The sequence below is a fragment of the Pelophylax lessonae genome, assembly GCF_965119305.1.
Source record: "Pelophylax lessonae genome assembly, chromosome: 5".
NCBI lineage: Eukaryota > Metazoa > Chordata > Amphibia > Anura > Ranidae > Pelophylax > Pelophylax lessonae.
Window position 1 is genome coordinate 229784812 of NC_138772.1, and position 25795 is coordinate 229810606.

At 41.2% G+C, this 25795-nt stretch overlaps 1 protein-coding gene across 1 annotated transcript in view; it reads right to left on the bottom strand.

Moving 5' to 3' along the window:
• Nucleotides 1–25795, bottom strand: part of SLC6A19 (solute carrier family 6 member 19) — a 156063-nt gene that overhangs the window by 18075 nt on the left and 112193 nt on the right. Inside the window, exons 8-11 of the mRNA XM_082258406.1 lie at nt 21484–21612; nt 5901–6057; nt 2971–3175; nt 870–1029 (exon numbers count right to left, since the gene is read on the bottom strand). Of these exons, the coding sequence (XP_082114532.1) occupies nt 870–1029; nt 2971–3175; nt 5901–6057; nt 21484–21612 (651 nt within the window). The remainder of the gene's footprint in view (nt 1–869; nt 1030–2970; nt 3176–5900; nt 6058–21483; nt 21613–25795) is intronic.

Below are 25795 nucleotides of genomic sequence, written 5' to 3' on the forward strand. Positions count from 1 at the left end.
ATATATTATTTTCTTGCACATTAACACTCTATTGTAAATTTTATGTTTGCTTTTTTATATTTTTCTAAAGGCAAGCGCTGTTATTATTATCATTTTATATCTTCCGAGTTTTTTAATTGGTGAACAGCAGCTGCACATTTTATTATTATATTTTATTGTATTTTGTATATTATATAGCGCGGGTTTATATTAGAATATTTTGATTAACTGCAATTGATCAGCTTCATTTTATTCTTCCCTAGCAAAGAGGAAGGGAGAAAAGTTGTTTCTGTAAAGGACAAACCATTCCATTCAGCTTTTAGCTTCACTTAAGAGCTGTACAATAGATTATTATTATAAGTTAAAGAGGCAAGGGAAATAAGAAAGAGTGGGTAGAAAGCACTCGCAGATGCCAAGCACATGTTGCTGTTGTAGCAAGATAGAACATATAACAATATTGCAACCCTAACAACACATTAGCTCAAGAAACATGGCAGGCATTAGCTTGCCTCTTGAGATGATGACTTCTATTCTGAATATCCAAACCCATTCCTACTTACAAATATGAGGATTGTCTTGATTTGACTATCAAAAGTACTTTACCAATGGAAGTATAAAATAGATATCTACTCCCTTGGGGAACTTATCTTATTTTTTTGATTTATAGTTTATATTTCTCAACCACATTGGCAAAGAGATTTGAACAGAAAAATATTGTAAAGATGGATTTTTATAAAAGTAAAAAAAAAAAAAAATGTTATTATATTTCCATTCTAAAAAGATAAAGCTGTGTATATAAATAATAGCATATGTAAGTGCTTATGCACATGCTCTTTTGTAAACAACCATGTAAACATTCTTAACCTGTTTATATTTAATTATAAACGTACCTGTCTATTCCATAGATGTAAACAACGGAAACCATTTCACAAAATGCAATTATCAGCAAAGGAATTGATCCAGCATATCCATCAAACAATGCCAGCCAATAATTTCCAGAATTCAGGACAAATATAAGAGCAATCAAAAAAGAGACGATACATATTGTACCTGCAGAACAAATACATAAATCATAAATAATAAAACTGGCATGAGAAAGAAACCATTTTTGTATATTTTGTTTCCTTTTACCAGTATGCAGTTAAAGTAAAACAACTTGCAACAAGACCAACTAAAACTCAAATATAAAAACAAGCAATAGTCAGTGACCATTTGAGGTACAGTTCTAAATTTCTTATGGATACCTCATATTTGGTTTAACAATACTTTTTTTTAATTAATAGTTAAAATAGAACATAACACAAACTTAAACCAAGGTTGAAATATTGGGGTTGGTTTACTAAAGGCTAGCAGGCAAAGTCAGACCAAAGTTCTGCACACATATGAACAGTACTCATTGGAAATCATGGAGTATGACTTGTCATGCAACTTTGCAGTCCTAAGTTGCAGGACATGTCACACAAGTGTGAAGGGGGCCTTTGTTTTCTTTTTTTTAAATCTTTTCTTCTCTATTTTCCCCAGGTGATCTGGCCAGTAACACAGTTCCTGCATTAGAGTGCCTACACTCTAGATCAGAGTTTCTAGGGATCCTTCAGAGGTTGCTAGGGGTTCCTTGAGCAATGAGCGATCAGTGCCTCTCAGATAAGTTCCCACTGACACAATGATCTATTTAGCTATGTGTAAGGAGGGATTCATCCCAAGGATAATTCTGTATACTGACCCTTACACTACTATATCATGCGTTGTATATATAGTAATTTCTAGAAGGGGTTCCCTGAGGTTGAAAAGTTATTTTAAGGGTTTCAAGGGTTCCTCTGTTTTGAAAAGGTCGAGGAAGGCTGTTCTATATGAAGAAGCAACAGATACACCTCTGGACAGCAGTATTGTCAGTCTGCAGGGAGGGGAGTGTTAAATACACTAGCAGATTTAAATATACTAAACAAATTGGAGCCAAACTCCAACTCACTTTTTAAGCAGCTACAGCTGCTGGTTTGTTCCTTTTGGGCAGGGCCATCTTACCAAATGGGCACACTGGGCAGTTGCCCGGGGGGGCCCACTTGCCCAGGGGGCCCCACCTTCCCAGTGACCCAGCCCCAGCCAAGCATTGGTCCCAATTCTGGTGTGCCTCCCACCGCTGAACTTAGCAGGTGGCAAGCGCCTGTCAGCCCTGCGCTGCTGTCAGACCACTTGGACCGTGGAGGGGGAGCCTACAACTGCAGGAATGCCTGTCCGCCTCCACGGGAACAGGCACACAGTTTGTCACACACACAATTTGGACAGTCTAGTCTCACTCCTGTCCGTGTGTGTTCACCGGACCCAGCTGCCGAACTTGGAAACTGTCATTAGCCTGGCACTGCTGTACCAATAAATATAGCCTTATTGATAATTTGCATTTTTATTCTCGTGGGTGATTGTGTAGGCATGGCCCCAGTGCACTGCATTGCCCGAGGGCCTTTCATGCTCTTAAGATGGCACTGCTTTTGGAATGAAGGTTTTACAGTAAATAAATAAAAGCTGATCATTGTAAGCACCCCTGTCAGTTGTAAATGGTTTGTCTCAACACTCGACTAACTTAATATGTTTGCAGGAGAGCTTGTTCTGTTGAAAAACAACAGACTTACTGGTCAGATCACCAGATGAAACCAATGGTAAGAAAGAAAACTAATTCAGCCACCACAGCAAAGAATTTGTAGGCTGCTATTTATTAAATGTTAGATTTCAGGTTTAATACATTTAAATTTAGACACACTGAATCATTCTTTTGTTTGCTGTTCTTATGAAAAACTGCATTGTCAAATTAACATATATTGTTTAGGTTTAGTATTTGTATTACAGAAAAAACAATACATAGTTAGTTGCCTTTGTACACTTTTTCTATTCATCATGTCAATGGTATTATTATATTATAATTATTATTATTTTATTATTATTATATAGTATGTGTGTATTTCTACATCACATGGTTTCTAGCTTACTAATATTTCAACTTACCTGTCACAGCTTCTTTTGGCCATGATTTTGGTATTATCTTGAGATCCATTAATGGTACCAACACTCCTTCCATATTTCCAAACATCGAAGACAGGCCTAAGCAAAACAGCATGATGAAAAACAGAACTGACCAAAGAGGAGACACTGGCATCTTTGTTATAGCTTCAGTGAACACAATAAATGCCAGTCCTGTTCCTTCCACACCCTGTGGAGAGGGAAATTAGAAAAAGTGAGTATAGTGATGTTTATTGTAGCAATTTAAATACCTACGTTATAAAACTGACACAATCACCTTTGTTTTAAAAACTATTTTTTTTTTTTTTCAGAATATTCTGGTGCCAAGAGTTTGGTGTTGCCTGATTATGGCGAGGGATTGCTTTCTATCAGTACATGATGAGGTGGTTATGCCACAGAAAAGGGTTTATTTAGGGATTAGGTTAATTTGGTGTAAAGCTATGTGTTAGGACTAAGGTTACAGGAAAAGTTTAATGGCACTTTTCCACTGCAAGTACCGGCTCGGCTCCACTCTGCCCTGCTTGGCCCTGCTTGGCTCTGTTTGGTTTTCCACTGCATGGTACCGCATGGTACGGTGTTGGAACGGTTCGGTACGGTTTGGTACGGTTTGCTTTTCCACTAAAGTAAGTGGGTGGGATAACAACGATTCTCTGACCAATCAGTGGGTAGTAGCGACAAACAGTCAAGGCTGCATGCAAAGGATTGTGGGATATGGTACCGGTACGGCCCTCTTGGAACCACAACTGAGGTGGTACTGTTTAAGCGAGCCGTACCGTTCGGTTCTATGTAGTGGAAAAGCGCCGCTGTACCGTACCAAACCGTTCCAACGCCGTACCATGCGGGACCATGCAGTAGAAAAGCGCAAAAGCGGGCCGAACCGTTCGGTTCCATGCAGTGGAAAAGCACCGGCTCACTTTAAGGGCTTGCTTTTTAGGATGGTTATGTGTTAAATGCTAAAACAGGAGGCGGTTAGGGGGCATACATTATTACATTCTAAAATGCTGCCAAGCTTTGTGCAAACATTCTCAGTGCAAGCAGTCTCACCTTGAAAACTAATAGCACCAGGAACTTGTTCTTATTGAAAAACAGAACTTTTTTTTTAAATATTTGCAATACTTAAATCACAGTAATTAAAATGAAAAAAAGAAGTACATATAAATTGCTGATAGATTAACATTACAAAGTCCAAACAATATTTACCACTCCTCTTATAAAAAGAACAAAATAATAATTAATAGCCCAACTGGCATGCCAAAGTTGTTCTTTAAAATATCAGATGCTTTACAAGCCAGTAACGACTTTTAACCATGTGCCGACTGGACACTTTTTCCCCCTTCCTGCCCAGGCCAATTTTCAGCTTTTAGCATTGTTACACTTTGAATGACAATTGGCGTGGTCATGCAACACTGTACCCAAATTAAATTGTTATCATTTTTTTCACACAAATAGAGCTTTCTTTTGGTAGTATTTAATCGCTGCTGTTTTTTTTTTTTTTTTTTGCTAAATAAACAAAAAAGACCAAATATTTGGGGAAAAAAACATTTTCATGTTTGTTATAAAATTTTGCAAACAGGTAATTTTTCTCGTTTACTGAAGTGCGCTGATGAGGCTGCACTGATGGGCACTGATGAGCGTCAATGATGAGGCGGCACTGATGGGCACTGATAGGTGGCACTGGTGGGCACAGATAAGGAGGCACTGATGTGTACTGATAGGTGGCACTGATAGGCCGCACTGATGAGGAGGCACTGATGGGCACTGATTGGCAGCAATGTTCGGCACTGATAGGTGGCACTGATTAGCAACGATCGACAGCACTGGTGGGCACTGATTGGCAGCACTGGTCGACACTGATTGGCAGCACTAGTGGGCACTGCTGGGACTGCACTGATAGTCAGGACACTGATAATCAGTGCCCTGATTATCAGTGCCGATGTCCCATTAACAAAAGTTGGTTATTGTCTCGCTTTTTCTCTCCTCACGCTGTCAGCGTGAGAAAAGAAAAGTCGACACCCGGCTTTTGTTTACATCCTGTGATCAGCTGTCATTGGACACAGCTAATCAAATGGTAAAGGGCTGCTGTCATTGGCTCTTTACCACGATCTATGATCAGCTGAGTCCTGAGGACTCTGCAATCACAGAGCATGCTGCCCACGCGCTGCAAGGGCTCTCGGGCAGCGCGATCACAGGAGGAAATCCACTTCTTTCGGCTATAGCGTGGGCAGAAAGGGGTTAAACAAACAAACTGAAACCGGAAGTAACAAAATCCCCATCGCTTGCAGTTTCTGACATCGCAGAAGAAGGGCGAGAATATCCATTCCTGCCACTCTTCTCGGTGAATGCAACAAGGTGGTCACATCAGTACCGGGCTGCCTGATGGGAAGGCGGTGGAGGAGGGCATCCCCTTCTGACGACTGTAAAAGTTTACATTTACATGAAAGAGAATTGCCAGGTTAAAAAAAAGGGTACCAGGATCATGGTTGTAGCCTTAGCCATGATTCTGGTATACCTACCTCAATATGAGTTTGTATATATACAGCATTATTTAGGTGGTTAAAAAGCAACTGAAATCAAAAGTCAACATTTATAGATATGTTGCCTATTTCATCATTATTCCTAGGTGCCATTTTGTGTCTAGTTTTATATCCACCATGTCTGCAGTTATTTACCTTCTCTTGTCCGTAACAGCCTCAACATCTCACAGCTAAAGACAAATTTACTATCTGGTTAGAGGACTCAGGTGTATACTACTGTTTTATCTTTATTGTTTACAAGTATGTTTGCACTTAGATTGCATATTTATACTTGTTATTATTGAAACAGGGCTGCTAGATAGAAATTTGAAGTCACTTAATTTAGTTTAGCAGGGGTACATAAGCAATATATAAATCAGTTTACATGAGAAGGAAACTTACCTCAGACAAAATTTTATCTAAATCACATGTCGGAAGATTAAGAGAGGCAATTATGTCTGGACGCGTTTGATTGTAATAATATAATGTTTCATTATAGTTATCTAATGTTATAGCCCCTTCTGGTGCATCAAAGGAATTTGATAGTTGCAGGATGTTGCTGTAACAGAAAATGTATATCGCCTATAAATATAGTTGGTCATGGACTTATATTTTGGTGTGATGCTAAAATAGAAAACAAAATGCATCATTTTATATGTGTCTAATACATATACATCAAGTATAGGTCATACAATTGGGCTACTTTATTTTAAAAAATCTTGGTCATAGCCCATAGTTATATAGTTAATCAGGTTAAAAAAGACACAAGTCCATACAGTTCAGAAAAATAAATAAATAAATAAATAAAAACCTCCATAAAGACAATTCTGCACCCACAGTTGATCCAGAGGAAGGAAAATGTGTTCTATGAAGCATTGTGCAATTTCTCCAGCAGGGGAATAAAATCCTACCCCAGGAGGCAATCGGATAGTCCCTGGATCAAAATCTCTGGTGTTATTACCTATTAGGCCTCATGCCTAATGGGCATTTGCCCAGCTCTTCAAAACACCTTTCTCCTCTCTCTTAGGAGAAAAGCAGTGTTAAAAGGACACACCTAAAACCGTGGTTTTCAAACATGTTTAAGCACGTTTACACACATTCAGGCTCATGCTTTCTGGAATTAATTTATTTGAGTGGCCAGAATATTGATTTATTATGGCCATTGACATGAATGAATGCTTAATGAGTAACTCCACTTTTGTTGTGAAAAAAAACATTCCCTTTTGGGTAATCTCTGTACATTAAGGCTCCGTTTCCACTATTGCGACTTGTTGTGCGACTTGACACATGTCAAGTCGCACAGCAAGTCAAAAGCCATTAATTTCAATTTGGCCCGTTCTAACTGCTGCGACTTGAGTCGCAGCGACTTGAAAAATTGTTTTTGTACTACTTTTGGGCCGACTTCAGTGCGGCTTGTCCCTCATAGAAGGAAGGTCACACTGAAGTCCCCAGATGTAGCCGCAAACAAGTCACACTACAAATTCGCGCTAGAAGTAGCGTGACTTTGTAGCCGCAATAGTGGAAACGTAGCCTAAAAGGATTTTAACAAACTTTGTTGCAGATTTCTACCTTTTGTTATCCTGAAAAAATTATTGTTTGTTCCTCTGTGCCTCTGTTGTGAGTGGGTCTAATAGGAGTGGTTTCATAATTATCATTCAGCTGTGCAGCTGCAGAGAACTAATGAGGGAAGCTGCTGGGCCTGCATTCCTTTAGACGTGTTCCTATTGGGAGTATCTCACCAAAAAATGACATTTTTGTTGCAGGGGATGCCAGAAATCTGACTTGTATCTTAGGCAGACTTCTGGGAAAGTTGGTGAGCCAATCACACAAGCAGGAAGTGATGTTTCTGGGGTGTGGTCAGTACACATTCTGTGTACAGAACAGCTCCAGGTAGCTATATTGCATTGCATTTTCAAAAAACTACAGGGGCTGCAAATTGAAAAGGAAAGGTAATTTTTAATAACATTTAATTACAATATGATTTGTGTTGAAATTGTATAAGTTTTTTCTTTATTTGCTGATTTTTTTCCTCACGAAAGTGGAGTTACCCTTTAAGTGTTAGAGGCGCCTAGTGTTTAGGCGCATTTACACGTGTTTAGGTGCGTTGCACATATTTTCTGTCCAAATGCTCCTCTCCTCAAAGCGCTGGCATTGTTTTTTTCTGCCTCTGAACACTTCTGTACCTAAATGCCTCGAAACGCTTATGTGTGCATAGACACATAGGCTAACATGGGGGGACGTTTAGAGGCAGAGAAGAAAAAAAAGTCAAATGCCCTTAAAATTAGTGTTTCTTACACCCAGTGTGCCCGAGGCTTAAATGTGTCCAGTTATATTTTGTGCATTTGGAATGCAACCAGCTCTTTTTAAAACAATTTACTAGGCTGGTCAGAACTTTCAATATATTAAAGGTTAAATCTCTTTTCCTCCAGATGTAAAAGTTCTCTATAATGATCTTAATCTCTCTACACCAAGTTCACTATATGGACCACTTATGTATTTAAACATGGTGATCATATCCCCCATTAATCACCTCTTTTTAAGAGAGATTACATTTATTTTAGCAACAGAATCATCAGATTCAGTAACTACTCTCATTATCCAATACGGCAGCTAGAAATCATGGCACACAGGCATCAATTAATTTATAAATAAATTGATAAGCACTGTAACCAGGCATCTTGCAACATTATTATTATACAGGATTTATATAGCGCCAACAGTTTACATAATTATTTTTTTTACAATATAAAAGGGAGACAATACAGTTACAATACAATAACATACTAGAGGATTAAGAGGGCCCTGCTTAGAAGAGCTTACAATCTAATAGGGTGGGGCAGGTGTTACAAAAGTTTGTAACTGTGGGGAATGAGCTGATGGAAGAGGTGAAAGATTAGTTGGCGGTGTGATAGGCTTCCCTGAAGAGATGAGTTTTCAGGGATTGCCTGAAGGCAGCTAGAGAAGGAGATAGCCGGACAGGTTGAGGTAGAGCATTTTAAAGGATGGGAGAGGCTCCAGAAATCCTGGAGACAAGTATGGGAGGAGGAGACAAGGGAGCTTGAGAGTAGGAGGTCTTGAGGAGCAGAGAGGACAGTTTGGGTGATATTTGGAGACAAGATTGTTGATGTATCTCAAAATGTTGCAACAAAAGTCCATGTGATTAAATAAGTGACATGAATAATAAATAAGTCCTTTCGGAAATAACATATACAAAAATCCACGTGTATATACAGTGCTGTGATCTCTAGATACAAAACTTCTCCAACAAAAAGGTGACCAAAACTTCTCAGTGACTGTGAGAAAATCCACCACCAGAAGTGCAAGCCTCTCACCTTAATGTCTGACCCAGGTACCATCCAGGGTCAGACAAAGCAGTCCCAATCAATTATCAGCAACAAGGTGTAAGCAGGAGAGTCCGGGATCAGCACAGCTCATCCATCCATATCACAGGGCCATAGATGAAAAAGGGGAACAAAGCAAAGAAATCTAGTGCTCTCTGTATAACTTGATCAGGCAGAAGTTTTCATGAGAATCAGGGCACTCACAAAACGCTGTAGTATACAAGTGCGATAAACAGCAAGGTTTCCATGGAAGGGTGTGACGTCCACAGCACGGCTCCGCCCCCCCCCCCCCTGTACGCGTTACGTCAGCGTTCAGGGCTATCGACTTCTTCAGCAAGCCCTTATCTATTTGTGTAGTGGGATCACATTTAGTGTTTGCAGCTGATCACATTTTCTTAGGTTTTTTACTGCGCTGATAGTTTTTCACATTTAATATTGTTGATGTAGCTCAGGGCAGAGTTGTGAATGGCTTTGTATGTTGTGGTTAGTATTTTGAATTTAATTGCTGGGCAATTGGGAGCAAGTGTAGGGATTGGCGGAGAGGGGTGGCAGACACTGAGAGGTTGGTAAGGTGGATAAGCTCTTTATGATAGACTGAAGAGGCGATAGCCTATGGAGAAGTAGGCCTATGAGAAGGGAGTTGCAATAGTTGAGGCGAGAGATAACAAGGGAGTGAATGAGTAGCTTGGTGGTTTTAGTTGTTAAAAAGGGGCGAATTTTAGAGATGTTACAGAGGTGACGTCTACAAGCTTTTGACAATGATTGGATTTGGGGCTGAAAAGACAGGTCAGAGTCTAGGATTACACCTAGTAGCCTGGCATGAGGGGGGGATTGATGGTTGCATTACTGAGTTTGATGGGGGGGAATATTACAAGCTCAGTTTTAGAAAGATTTAGTTTGAGGAAGTGGTGCGACATCCATGCTGATATGTCAGTGAGTAAGTTAGTAATATGAGTATACAGAATATGACTGTATACTTGCTAACCAAATGTGCAGGTGACAATTCAAATGTCAGCCAGAAATTTCCCATTTGCTCCATTTTTGAATACCACAACCCCACATGTTTGGGCAAAATATGATATTCCAAATCCAAACGAAGTGTTGAAATCCTTGTCAGGTTGTTACTGCTGTCTGTGTTTTGACTGTCGAGATTTACCCTCTATTTGTCCTTTGATCTTTATCACTGAGAAGTGAAAGTGATGGGAAATTGAAAATGTAATACTTGTCACCAGAACAGGAGTAAATCTACCAAATGAGACACCTATTCAACTTCTTCTGACTTTCTGTTGTTTCTACTGACTTCCTGTTGTTTCTCCAGGACAGGAAGTCAAATCTCCTGAATGGGACACAAAAAGTCTAACCAGAACTTAAAATATTTTGGATTTTGATCTACTTAAAAGAGAAGTATAGCCAAAGCTTTTTTACTTCTCTTTTGGGTCACAGGAGTGCGCTTACATTTGCTCTCCCCGTGACCCAGAATCAGGCGACAGCAGGCTCAATACCCGCTGTTAGCTGATGTCACAGAGCCACTCCAGGCTTTAAAAGGATCCTGACCAAATTGTCGGGATTTACCCAGCTGCCTCAGAGACAGCAGACCCCCTCCCCAGCCTGGCAACTCCAGTCAGTGCTCTAGGGGCACAGTGATAACTGGCAGTCAATACTCTCCCCTCAGAGCTGACTGAGAACTGAGCAATCAGCTGTCATGTAATCTTTCAGTTCCTTTCATGCGAACTGCTGTGGGTGTCAATGTTAGGTTAACAACACCCGTGGCGGGTGCGGAGTGATTGAAGCCATACAAATAGAGTAGGCTCGAATCACACTGGAAAGAACCGCATGTGATTTGAACAGAAATGCGATGCGAAAAATTTGAGCGGGAGTACTGTTATCCTGGGTAGATGTCATATGACATCCTCCTGGCACGCTCTAGTGGCAGCACTGTGGCTCGATCTGTAACCGATGACAGGTCATTGTATCCGCCAGTATCCCTGTTTACCACCACAACAGTCAAATTAATGCAGTTTTGGATCTGTTAATTACTAATGACCCAGATCTAATCTCAGATGTAGGACTCCGCGACAACCTGGGTTCTAGCGATCACAGGACGATCACATTTAGCATAAATCACAACATAGCAAGGCATGAGGGGAACATAAAAACCCTAAACTTCAGAAGGAACACTGACAAATGAAAAATGGGAATGCTTTAGGAACATATTAAACAAAAGCATCTCACAGTGCATTCCAATGGGAAATAAATTTAAAAGAGCCAAAGCCAAACCTGGTTGGCTTAGCCGTAATGTAAATAAAATTATTAGGGAAAAAAAATGGCCTTCAAGAAATATAAATCAGAGGGGACGTTATTGGCTTTCCAGCTATACAAGGAATTAAATAAGAAATGTAAATACGAAATCAAAATGGCTAAAATCAACTTCGAGAGACAAATAGCAGAGGATAGTAAAAAGAACCCTAAGAAATTCTTTAAATATATCAACAGCAAAAAAACGAGGTCAGAACATGTTGCACACATAATTAACGATGATGGGAGGATGGTTACAGAGAACACTGAAAAAGCAACTGTGCTTAATGCTTTTTTACACAAGAAAAGGAGGGGTACACTGACCATGACTGTATGGTTAGCAGTACTTCACAGGACTTGCTGCTATGACTAACAGAGGATGAAATAAGGGAAAGGCTAGATAAAATTAACACAAGTAAATCACCAGGCCCGGATGGCGTACATCCGAGAGTACTTAAAGAACTTAGTAAGGTTGTATCTAGACCACTGTTCCTGATCTTTGCTGACAGTATTTTGACAGGAATTGTACCAGGTGACTGGAGAAAAGCTAACGTGATACCGATATTCAAAAAAGGGCAGAGGCATATCTCGGGAAATTATAGGCCGGTCAGCCTGACGTCAACCGTATGTAAACTTCTGGAGGGGATGATAAGGGACTATATCCAAGAGTTTGCTAAAGAAAACAACATCATCAGCAGTAATCAGCACGGTTTACAAAGGGGCGTTCGTGTCAAACCAATCTGTTAACATTCTACGAGGAGGTTAGTTGTGAGCTAGAAAGTGGGAGACCTGTGGATGTGGTGTACCTGGATTAAGGGCGACAGGCATCGACCACAAGGTTTTCTCTTGGATACGGAACTGGTTAAAGGGGCTTGTCCAAAGGGTGGTAATAAACAACACATACTTAGACTGGTCTGAGGTGGTGAGTGGGGTCTCCCAAGGCTCAGTTCTGGGACCAATTTTGTTAAATTTATTCATAAATAGCATTGAGAACGAGGTCAGTAGCTCGATCTCAGTTTTTGCAGATGACACAAAATTGAGCAGGGCAATAACTTCACATTGTGAGGCAGAAATCTTACAGAATAACCTGAACAAAGTAACAGAGTGGGCAACTACATGGTAAATGAGGTTTAATGTGGATAAGTGTAAGGTATTGCACTTAGGGACCAATAACATAAAAGCAATATACACACTAGGGGGGGATCCTCTGGGGGTATCAAAAATGGAGAAAGATCTGGGGGTCTTAGTGGACTTGGCAATAGCATGCAATGTCAAGCTGCAGCTGCCAAGGCCGGCAGAATATTGGCATGCATAAGGACGTGGATGTATTCCAGAGATAAAGCTATAATCCTACCACTTTATAAAACCATGATCCAACCACATCTGAAGTATTCTGTCCAGTTCTGGTCGCCAGTCCTCAGAACGGATGTGTTGGAGCTTGAGAGAGTACAGAGAAGGGCAACAAAACTTATTAGGGGATTGGAGGACCTTAATTAAGAAGAGCGTTTAGAAGCACTTGATTTATTCTCCTTGGAGAAGAGACGCCTGAGAGTGGACATGATAGCGATTTACACCTCAACGGTGATCTGAGCATATAAAAAAAAATATTCAGTCGCAAGGAATGCATGAGGACACGAGGTCATACAATGCGTTTAGAGGAGAAGTGATTTAACCTCAGGCTACGCAGGGGGTTCTTTACTGTAATGGCTACAAGACTGTGGAATCCCCTGCCACAAATGGTAGTAACTGCGGGGAGTATGGATACTTTTAAAACATACATCTCAAGGATCGAAACATTCAGGGGTATGAGAAATGAATACGTCCACACACACCTACACAGGTTGAACTGGATGGACTATTGTCTTTATTCAACCTCACTTACTATGTAACTATGTAACTATGATGACGCTGTACTGCTCTGGTGACAGTATTTAAAAAGAAAATGTGAAAAAAAAATGTTATTTATTTTCTTCATTTACCAAAGAAATTGTGACAAAAAATGACAACTTCCAAAAAATCACCATGCCTTTTAATAAATAACTTGGACTTGCACTGTTCTGTTTTTTTTAGGGCCTCAAAAATGAGATAGGCAGTCAGTACATCAGGATTGAAACATTTTATATATACCATAGTTTGTAGACCCCATAACATTTTACACAGGCTAAAGAATATACACTGATCTTTACCAAAGAAATATAGCAGAATATATTTTGGCTTAAATTTTTAAAGAAAGATTAATTGTTTGCAAAATTTTAGAACAGAAACTGAGAAAAATGTGTTTTTGTTCCTTTTTTCAAAATATCGATTTCGATATTTTTTCACTTATATTGCAAAATACAAAAAAGGCTGGGAATTTCAGATGTGGTGACATCACTCATAGGATCCTATGTCTCATTCGTTGTCAGCTCTCCTTCCTCTCCCCTGCAGCCTCCTCTTACTGACACAGGGGAGCCAGAGCTGTGGATTATGTGATCAAATGGAAGCGATCTGAAAATAGGTAGGTGTGCACATATTTTATTACACAGGTTAGGCAGCATAGATAGAAGGAGGGGGAGGGAACATTTTTAAACACAGTGGGGTTTTTTTTTTTTTTACTACAGCTGAAAAGTGCAAAATCTGGTGCAGCTCTGCCTAGAAACCAATCAGCTTTCATGTTTTATTGCCAAAGCTTGTTTGAACAAGCTGAAGTTAAAAGCTGGTTACTTACCATGCACAGCTGCACCAGATTCTGAGTGCTCCAGTTTTAGTAAATCTCCTCCAGGGTTAGGCATGAATTCTACATAAAAGTAGAACTGAAGGCAAAAGGTTTTTTTTCCATTTTGGATAGAGGAAGGGAGGCTTATGATCCCTGACATTTTTTTATCTTTTACACCTGTGTCCCATTGGGGAGATTTCCCCTAACTTCTTCTTCCACAGCTACAGCAGGAAGTAATAGTAAATCCCTCCAAAGTGAAGGAAATTCCTGGTAATCACTAGGGTCACAACCACTAGTGTCCTCATTGGAAGATTTCCCCATATTACTGTTCTGGTGACCATTTAAAATTTGGGATTTTCTTTCACTTTTAATTTTTAAGGGGTAACAGTCACAGGGACAAATAGAGTGAATAAATCTTTCTAATGAGGACACAGACAGCAAAAAAAAGAAAAAAAAACTGATGGGGTGTTTTTTTTTTTTAAATATTTTTATTAGGGTTTGCATATAAAAGGTCCAAAAAGTGCAAGAATACAAATAGAAATAGTCAATGTTAACACTGTAACAACGCAATCAGAAAAAGGTAACACTCTGCTATCAATAAAGAAATGGGAAGTTGGTGTGCAAACATAAAAAGAGGCAAACAACACGAAGGGCTAGCGAGTGTGCATAACCATAGGAATATCCTGGTAAGGAACTGGATTAAGGAGGTAACTGGTCTAAGATTCTATCTAATGAGGATTCTGTTGCTGAGGAGCTTGAGGAGCGGAAGCTGCAAGCAAGTTATACAATTGGTATATCAAGAGCTTGACCCAAAAGTAATAGGGTTGGGGTACATGAAAGACAGAAGACTCAAGGAGAGTGAGGTATGTTGGAATGTCTGGGGGGGCTGTAAAGTTGCTGACGGGTGTTTTTAATAGCTCTCCATTCTAAAACAATTATACTTTAAAAAAGGTATGAGTTAAGGTTAAAGTAAAGAGAAAATTGAGTTAATGATCAGGTTTAATGTGGAGCATGTTTAGGGTTAGTTTAATGTGAAGGTTAGAAAGAGAATTTTCAGTAGATGTTGAGTAAGATGATTAGCCCACATGGGTTTGTTTACCTGACAGCTAAGAACGTTGTATTCTGTGGCTGAAGGTAAATTCTGCATTCACAGGATACAGAAGTAAGTGTCGGCCAGTATAGACCCCAAAAATTAGCCCACATGGGTTTACCTGACAGCTAAGAATGTTGTATTCTGTGGCTGGAGGTACATTAGGCATTGACAGAAAAAATTATTGTCAGCCATGAAAGGCCCCAAAAATTAGGCATTTCATGGACATGAAATGCCTTTTATGCCTCTGTATTTACTGAAGACAAGGACCATGAATTGTTGTGGGTGGATGGCGGTCTGGCGGATATTTGTGGCCTGTCATGAGGAATTGTAATCAAACATGGTCTACTGGTCACATGTATAAAAAAATATACAGAGTATATTCCTCGCGCCATGGGACTAAATGGAATAAACGTACTAATACCTATATGCCTAAAATTGAATATAAATGGATGGATGTGCAGCTGCTGTACAATAGAGATATGCTGAGAGATGAATGGTCTTATGGGAAGACCAAATACAGCGCTTGCTAATAGATGACTAGTGGATAGCGTTATCCGTACCAATCTCTATGGTGTGTATATAGTAGCAATCAAGCATTTGTATCAAATAAATTAATAAATAATTATACATATAAATCATCAAAAACCTCTTAGTAGGTAATTAAATAGGTGCGAAGTGCATATGTGACTGGTGGGTAAAAACCATATATATAAAGCAAGTACAACCAACAATAATAAAAATGAATATAAATATGAATAATAAATAGTCCAGAATAAAAGGGGACTTTAGTGCTCAAGAATTTTTATATAGAGTCCTTAGTGAAGGTGAGTCTTCAAATTCGAAGGTGCAAAGTGCTCAGGCGTGAATGGCTGTATCATCGATTTCCTCCCAGTGTAAGTAAGTAGATTGGATCACTTACCAGATCTAGTGGTTCCTATATGCCGTATGGCATTAGAACCATTCACGCTTAGAAAGCCCCCTGGGCTCAGTAGGTTTCCCCCTTTGGTGGCCCTATGGGCTGCTGATGGCTCCTTTAGGCTCCGGGGTAATCGACCAATGTGTGGTATAAAAGGAGAAAGAAGGCTCCAGATAATGTAGTAGTATTAGGTATGAAAAAGTTTATTTTCCATAAATCGGGTAAATTTTGCATAGGAAACGGTTAAAACATCACTGGTGGTGTAGCGGTGCGGGCTGCTCGTCCTCCTCGCAGAGTGGCAGGCTGGCTCCCGGCTTGCGTTCCACCTAGACGTGACTTGATGACGCTATGCTGTCCAAACTGACGCGTTTCATCACTTCCGGTGACATCCTCAGAGTTTACAATGTGTATTACATATGCCCATTTCTCTCCTCAATATGGATCTGAAGATACTGACCAAGGTATTAGCCACTAGGCTCACCAAAGTGTCCCCTGACCAGATGGGCTTTATGCCGGTCAAGGCAACAGACATAAATTTGCAAAGGGTTTATACTCATACTGAGCTCCATTCTGACTCGCCAGACAATCGAGCTATGGTCTAGAAAAAAACATTTGATTTAGTAGACTGGACCTATATGCGGGTAGCACTGACCAAAATGGGGTTTGGTGAAGTTTTTCTCCAGTGGATACAATTACTACATAACAAACCAGTAGCAGCCATCAAAGCGGGGGGGGGGGGTCAGACTGTCTGAATTTTTCACAGTTGGCCGTGGTACCAGACAGGGCTGCCCCTTGTCAATGGGGATCTTTGCCTTAATCATGGAGTCTATAGCCATTGCGCTCTGAACCTCCTCTGCAGTACGTGGCATACAGGTGGGCAGCTTAGATAAAAAGAATGCATTCTATGCTAATGACCTGGTACTATTCTTAGGGGACTTGGGTGCATACTTAACCTCTGCATTGATCATTTTGAATCAGGTAGTGCTCTTTTCTGGTCTACGGGTTAATTGGCACAGGTCTAAAGTCCTTCCCCTCACTGGGTCAGTGGGGCAGCCTACCCCTGCGAATCTTCCTTTGCAATGGATTAGTCAGGTGAAATACTTGGGGCTAAACATCACCAATTCTGTAACCGATTTTATCAGGCTAAACATTTCCCCTTTTATTGCCAACTTTAAACAATCACATTAATGCCTGGAGAAATCTCCCATTGTCCGTGATAGGTAAAATTATTTTAATTAGGATGAAGTTCCTTCCTTTATTACCTTATCTAATCAGAAATTCCCTGTTCTGGATTCCTAAAGCCATTTTAACTCTTTACATAGTCTGGTCTCTGATTTTCTGTGGCAAGGTGGTACTCCCAGAATCAAATTAACCATATTGCAGCAGGCTTGAAAGGAATGGGGCCTGGTTGTGCCAAATATCTATAAGTACTTCCTAGCTTGACAGCTGGTGTTTGCACATAGGTGGGTAAATAGTCACTATGATGATCATGAGGCAGTTGCCCTTTAGGTAGCAATAGTAGACTCTTATGAGGCGCTAGCTCACTTGTTTATAGAGATACTAGATCTCCCCAAAGTATTACCCTCTCTATGCACTCGTGCTGCGAGCCTGGAAAGTAGCTCACGGAATCGTGTTTGGAGGCCCATTTTCTCCATCACCCCACACTCCGTTGTGGAAGAACTCCATCTTGCCACATTTTTTGGGTTTGAAGAGCCAGTAGTTTGGACTAGGTTTGGAGTTAATAAACTTGCAGATATTACGCATAATGAAAGGCTTAGAACATTTGATGAGTTAAAATCCCTGCTCAATTTGCCAAATATCCAGTTTTTTAGATTCATACAATTACGACATGCTTATCAGCCGCAGTATAGGTGTATAGGTGTACTCCAGTGTCAATCTCCTCCTTGGGTTTAGAGACCCTGCTGAGAGATGAAGATCTGGTTAAACCTCTGTCAGTTCTGTATAAATTCCTCTTTCCTGGGACAACCAAACTACTCAGTGCTTGTAAAGCCAAGAGGATGGACTCTCCCTATAGGGTTTCAGGTTGAGGAAATGGTGTGTACCGTGTCATGGCTTTCATTGACCTCCATTTTTTAATGATCTTACACTATAGGTTTTTCAGGGCATAGAATTGTAATGGATGCTATCATCTGTACGTGCTTGCTGGGGGGTTTGGAAAAATCAATCCCAAATGGGATTGGCAATCGGGGAAAGGGACATTGCGATACCAAGGAGATAAAATGGGAAATGTAAATGCAAAGATGTATATAAAGAATTATCTTTTTATTATATCAGGGTAAATACAATATGCTAAAATAGCATCAAAGAGACATTAAAACTACAAAAAAGTTGTTGTTTAGACAAGCATTAAAAATACATAGAATTACAAACAGTTCAAAACAATCACTTATGTACAGTATGACAAATGGTCTCCAAAACCCCTCCATGCTCGGGGGTTGTTGGGAGGTGTGCTAATCCTGTTTACTCCTTGGAGATAGAGCATGCTAAACTAACTGCAGACAAGCTGTTGTTGCATTGTTCTTCTTTTTTTTTTCTCTATATGTGTTTTTGTATTTTTCCTTTTATGCCTAGATGGACCTGCCTGTGATATTTTGTGTATACAGGAGATCTTTGTTTTTTTTAATGCTTGTTGAGAACGTAATAAAAATAATAAAAAATAAATAAAAAATAAAAAATTCTACATAAACTACCTAACAATCACCTCAGTAAAGTCACTAGGTGCCCTATCGACCTGGACCAAAGGGGCTTAATGCCTCAGAAAGCTACAGACATCATATTTGTAGATTGTATACCAGCATTTATGCACAGCATCTCAACAGGGATAGTAGGGTGGTTTCCTCCCTCGATATAGAAAAGGCATTTGACACAATAGAATGGCCATATCTGTGGGAGGTATGGGTCTTCTCTGATTTATACAATGGCTGCGTACATTTATAGTCATCCAGTTGCTTCTATAAGACTTGGGGATGGTCTTTCTGCCCCGTTCTCATTGTTTCAGAATACTCAACAGGAATTCCCTGTCTTCCCAATCCTGTTTGCCCTTGCAATGGGGCCAATAGCTGAGGCACTTCAGGTTAATCAGATTGGCTGGTTGGAGGAGTGGGTAGTCCCTTATGCGGATGACCTCCTGTTGTTCTTAAAGATATGCTGGACCCTCCTTTGCAGGGAGCACTTCAGACTCTTTTCAGCGGCTACAGGGTTAAAGGTCAGGGCAAATATCTTCTGTTCCGGATTGATTCGGATGCCCTCTTTGTGAGCTCCCTCGGACCTTCCACTGCAATGGGTGGACCGATTTAAGTATTTAGGGATTGTGATCTCTAGAAACAGTTCTGATTTTATTACTCTCAATGTATTGCCTGTGTTACAAGAGGTTAAAATTAAACCAAAGTCATTGGGAAATCTGCCGTTGTCTCTACCAGGGCGTATCAATTTGTTCAAAATCAAAATCTTACCTAAATTCACATATTTGTTCTGCAACTCTCCTCAGTGGATCCCCAGATTTTTATCCAATTTAACCAGACTTTGTCCTCCTTCCTCTGGGGGGTGTCACTCCACAGTATAAATTGACTTGGCTTATGTGTCCCACCCTTCAGGGGGGGCTGGCCCTGCCTGATTGTCACAAATACTACATTGCCACACAACTGGTAACAGCACACTGGTGGCTGTGTCCTGATATTTTAACCCCTCAATAGTTTTGGAGGCAGCCACCCTACAGTCACTAGAAGCATTACAACTACTGTAGTATAGAAGTCCCAGGGCCTAACTCCCTCCATGGAATTTACTCTATGAGCCTGGCGGTAGGGCTTTGGCTGTAGGCAATCACCTAGTATGTGCATGCCCTGTTGTGGAACAACCCCTCTCTACCTCACTTTTTTGCCATACCATATCCCCATGGCTGGGCCAAATTTTGAATCAAACTTCTTTCACATTCTGTGGAGAAGCGGGCACTGATGCCTTTCTTGCTCCTTTACAATGAATATAATTTGCCAGCTTTTTCCAGTACATACAGGTTTCACATGCTTTTGGTTGCCAGTTTCCTTCTACACAATTAGTTATGGAATGTTCTGAACTTGAATTTTTGTTTGGGTCAGATGATCTGGGAAAACCTATGTCTTTCATTTATGAGCATCTTCTGTTGGAGTCTCTCCCAGGCCTGCCTTCCCTCAGACAAAAATGGCTGAGGGGTAACCCGGATCTCAACAACAAAGATTGGACGGATATACAGGACACATCTTTTAAATATCTGGGTTCCATATGAGATAGGTTGGTGCAATTTAACCTCCTGGGCAGGGCCTACTATACATTGCATCGCCTCCGTGGGCTAAACTCTGCATCTTCTCCGGCCTGTTGGAGATGTTCTCATCAGCTGGGATATTTTTACTCATCTTTTAGGAATATCCTGCTATTTCACAGTAATGGGGAGCAGTTGTGAACGTAATTAATGCAGTTGCTGGCACCTCTTTTGCTCCTTCCCCTAGAATTTGTTTACTCGGTCTAGTGGATGACCTTGTGCCCACCACAGCGGAAAGGACCCTACTTGGATTACTCCTGTTTTACACCAGGAAGGCAATTACTCTGACTTCAATAAAAAAATATATCACATCAAGTGTAGCGCAATCAATGTGCGTAGTCCCAATAAATACCGTATATAAAAAATCCACCGCAGTGCAATAATCAATCATGTAATCCAGTGACTTCAGTGACCACCACCTGTGGCTGCAATGCTTGCTCACCTCCAAGCAATGGCCCCACTATAGAGCCTCAATTGCCTGTAAATACTGTATATATGTCCCTCTGGATCTCACTGGGATGGTCTTCCTCTGGATGTACCTGGCCCCAAATAGACTCCTCCGCAGATATCCCTCAATCGTATATAACCAGAAAATAAAGAGACACCATAGTGCTCTCTATTTCAAACAATTTATTTGACTAAAAACAGGGATATAAATACGCACATAGAAATGTGAAAATAAACACATCATCAGTTCTCCCAGCTGACACTGTAACATGGAAATCCTGAACAGAGGCTCCCTCCACCTGTACACGTTACACTTCCAAATAAGCTTCCTCAGCAAGTGTGGAGCCTTCCAAACTCTAAACAGTTTATATACCATCCTCAATTCTTATTGATCTCAGGGTGTGGACAACCGATTAAGGAAGGTGGAATTACCTGTGAGTGATACAAGGTGTCCTTGGATCATAGTTCCTTTCCTTTTCGTCCCCATGCAGACCTAGGGCACATCTGCCCTTATCTCTCAACCCAGAAGTGACATCTATGTCCCTTAAGCCCATCTCTGATGGGCCGGACATGACGTCACCAGAAATGACATGGGAGTTATGATACCAAAGAGTGGAATATCTTTATGGGGGTCACATGGTGTATAAGGGAGTTAGGAGTCACCAGCTTTAGACATAGCCGGATTTAATTATGGGGAGTAGTGGTCTATCTAATTATCATTGGGGAAGGGCGGTAGTATACCAGATGCCCTCCATGTTATTTCCAGAAACTGGAGCATCACCAAAGTGTCTTCTGGATGTGTGCTCTACTAATTTAAATAAAGAGAGTTCTAAAAAAATATAATAAAAGAGAAAGATCAACATTAATATTTCTTTCCATTGCTCACCTGGCAAAGCAGTCATCGTATCTAGCTGTAGCACGGAATCCAATGATTGCGTAAATAACTGTAGCAGAATATACCGATGTGCAGCCATTAATGATAGAGATAATGACAGCATCCCGTTCACAGTTGTTACTGTAAAAAAGAAATACATTTATTTCTATGCATAATATTGGTGAAGCCCCTTTGTTACAATTTTCACCAAATTAAATTTGGTGAAAATTAACTACAAATACAGTTTTAAGAGAAACCACATTAACCCCTCCTTTAAAATAATTTGGATTTCTGCATGAATGATTATCAATATATGATCAGACTATCACAAAAGTTACATTAGAAATGACAATATTATTTGACAATCATTATATGCAGCATTTTATGTTGTGTGCATACACATAACAGACCATACAACATAATTGTATCCTCACAGTAACATGATGCTCGTGGATGTACAGATACCAGTTGGCATACACATTCATTAAAAATGTTCTTTGTTAAGAGGTGTAAGCATCAGCATTCACACATACACTACACTCTGGTGTACCTAAAAGAAAAATGTGATTTTTCTTTCTAAAATTTTTTGGAGTTTTTGACATCTGTTAGCTAATTTGCATATGAGAAAAGGGCTAACATTTAAAAAGGCCACAGTCAATTTTAGGTGGAGTTTTCTACAATGTGCATGCATAGATATTATGTGTATGTGTAGAAACACAGGCTTTAGCTACACTGAGCATGTGCACATCATTTTAATCACTGCTGCTTGTGAAGAGAGAATACAATTGATAAATACCCATAGGTTTGCTGTCTCATTTGCTCCAATATCATTTTTTGGGTCCTTTTTTGTCACATAGGCATCTCCTGGCCTCTTGCCGGGTGGGCCTTGATGCCAAGAAGAGACATATCTGTGTACCAGAATGTAAACAAACATGACCGCTGTGACAGCCAATCATGGCGGTCACATGTTCATATATCCCACCCCACCGGCATCAGAAAACCCTTAAAGGGCTGGTAGGCGCTGGCTTTAAGTGGTTAAAAGGTATAAAATAGTTTTTCATGCAGTAATTGGGCAAAACACCACTTAACAACTAGCAGACCTGATCAGCAGTCTGCACAGAGTGTGGTCCAAACCTAAATTTGGACCAAAAGTTTGGCTGTTCAAAAAAATCTGAACTATTGGGACATTTTGCAGAATTGCTCCACCAAATGTTCCACAATGCATTGCAAAAATTGTTACTGGAAAAGAGGGCATTTTTTATTTATTTGTCTATTTATTTACTGTGACAGGGTCAGCAGCAGCAAACACAGTGTGAAGATGTTAGTAGCGCCACAAAAACTGACATTTGTTTGCAACGGAGCATGGAATATTATTGTGGTGCAGTCTTGTCCACAAAAACAGTTTGACCTGTGCACCCAAGCACCACATTCCCTATATACAGCTTTTGCCTGAGTTCCTAATAAAATTAGGCACTAAGCCTTACATTAAATTCATGCCTGGGAGGCTATCAGGTATCAAGTGCTGGAGGCCAATGGAGATTGAGCTTTCCTTGCAGCTAAGTTCCAGACTCCCCTGGAGGTGAGACAGGAGGAGTCAGGCCCAAAGTCTCACAGGTTGCCTGCAGTGTTGCTTGCAGAAAAGAGCTTAAGGAGCACCGCTGTTGTGCTGCGGGACTACTGCAGGCAGGTGGCACCTGTGCGATGTAGCAGGTAACTAGGGTTGCTGAGACAGGATAGACGATTCAAGCCAAGGTTCAGTGCCAGATGGGTAGCAGAGGAGACAAGGTCAAGTGGAAGCCGAAGTCAGGACGGGTAGCAGGCAGAGGAGATCCATTAAACAAGCCGAGGTCAAAGTCAGGGAGCGAGCCAGATACAGATCTGGAACAAGCCGAGTTGGTAACCAGGAATCACAGGAAACAGGAAACACGGTAGCAGCTGAAGATCAAACAGCACTTTAGACAAGGACTGGCTCCCTTATAAAGGCCCAGGTGAAGTACTGGTGGAGATGCTTGGTCCTAGATCCCTTCTCCTGCTCTGACGGATGCTGGGTCCTAGAGTCCTCCTGCTATTGGTGCCCTGACAGAGGCCCAACAGGAGAGGCAGAAGTAGTTCCTGTGAAACTATCAGGGAGCAAGCAGCTTTTGGGTCTACAGGTCAAAGTAATTGTTTGGGTGCATCATCTACATGGAGGGCATGTGTGCCTTTCCTTTGTGGCAATTAGTGCGCTTTACATCAGAGCCCGTGTGGATGTTGAAGGAGTGGCTAACTAAGCCTTTATTGTCATCCTCCTTTAAACAGAGTCGACTGATGTAGTCAGCAGTGCTAAAATGCCCTGTTCTGCCTCTTCCTCTTCTCCTGCTGTCACCCCACCACCTGGATGTGCAAAATGTAATTGCATCTGAGGCTGAAGTGAGCAATGGGAGCATAGAAGATGGCAGAACTAATTGGCACAGATGCAGTCTACTGCCAAGTTGGCTCCAGTGATGGGGGGGGGGGGGCGGGGGCGGGGTAGTGATGATGAGGTCTGGCCAACCATTGAGGACGCAAGATTCTCTGCCCCAGCTGCTGGAATTAAAGAAGTAGTGTGCCTCCAGCCACCCTCGTGCCAAGCAGCAAAATGTCAGTTCTGCAAAATTGCTGGCTTTAAAGCTAATTTTCCAGCCAGTGAATTCACCTCTTTTTTTGTGAATTTGTGGCCTGTGCTGTACAGCAGTAGCAGGTTCCAGGATGCTATTTCTTCCCTCAACTATCATGTGGAAAGTAATGCTTTCATGTTGCTGGACCTCACAGGTCAGCAGGAGGGTCCACCTGACCATAGACACGTAGTCCAGCAAGAATGGGCAGGAATAGTATAAATCAATCACGACCCACCGGGTAACTCTGCTTACAGCTTGGAAAAATGCAGGACATGCAACACCATAGCAGCTGGTTGGGCCATCCCACATCCTTACAGCTGGTGACAGTGACAGCGTAGTCACATTCATCCCCTCCATCCTCATTAATGCCCCCTTGAAGATGAGTCACCTTCTAAACCATTAGTTTGCAGAACATGTTCAGGAGGCTATGCAACAGCTCAGGCAAAGTGATGACACACAGTGTTTCAGCTGGTATGCCTGGGGGACAGGAGCCACACTGGGACAAAGATTATATCAGCTTTGTAGGTGTAGGCTTAGAAGTCGTTAACCCCATGCCATCTTATGCCAGTTCAGGGGAACTCTACACAACCTGATATGCGACATGCCTACGCGGAGGAACTCTGTCTTGGCCATGTTGCACTGCCTGCACATGCATCAGCGGGCCATAAATTAATACCTATTTGAGTAAGGCAGTAGGACAGCCTTGAGGGAGCTGAGGGTCTTTTCCCCCAATGTCATTGGCTTCTCATACAGGATGCAAGCACTATATTGTCACAGTTGGGGAGACAACTAGAATGGTGAACTGTGGCATGGCGGGTATCAGCCTTACAATTCCAGTGGTGCTCCTGATAGAGCAGATATTGCTTGAAATTATAGCCAGAACACTGAAAGCACAGCAGCAGGAGAAAGAGAAGAAGTTCCTGGTGTCTCAAGCCTCAGCAGGTACACAAGTTTGAGCAGTATGGCTGCTGCAAAGTCGTTCAGAATGAGACCATGCAGTAGGCTATGAGGTGTATTTTTATTCCTCACAAACCCCAGGAGTTGTATGTGGCTAGGGGGAGGAAACAGAGGACAATATTGTCTGCAGAGACTCTGTGGACTTTGGTTTCTCTGCCTCCAGTAACTTGTGACAAATAGGCTTGTTTATGCTTCAGAGCCTCCTGGATCCACGATACAAGGGGTAAGTTGCAGAGCTGATTTTGTCCTCACAGAGGGGGTATAAGATAAAACAACCAAAGAACATACTTTGGAGGAACCTGGTAACCATTTTTCTGTAGGCTGGCAGTATACTGCTTAACTAACAAGGCTTGGAGCCTGCTGTCATTGAAAGAAAGAGCAATGGTGGGGGTGGCCGTTTAAGTGAGCCATTCAAACATTTTTCTCTACCCAGCGACAGCAGCTATCAGCAGCGGCTGCATCATATGGTGGGGGAGAACGTGTCAAGTGTGGATGTTGACACCCTTCTAATAGATGACTCCCTTAAATAATGGATAAATCACTGGTCAGTGCTTGCCCAGTATGCAATCAAGCTGCTGGGCAGACCTGCAGCCAGTTTCCTCTCAAAATATACATTTATTGCTGCAGACACTGACACAAGAGACAATCTATGCCCATACACAGTTTACTGGCTGTCATTTTGTAAAAACTGGAAGCTTAGAATTTTTATTCTGTTTCATGTTGTGTAATTG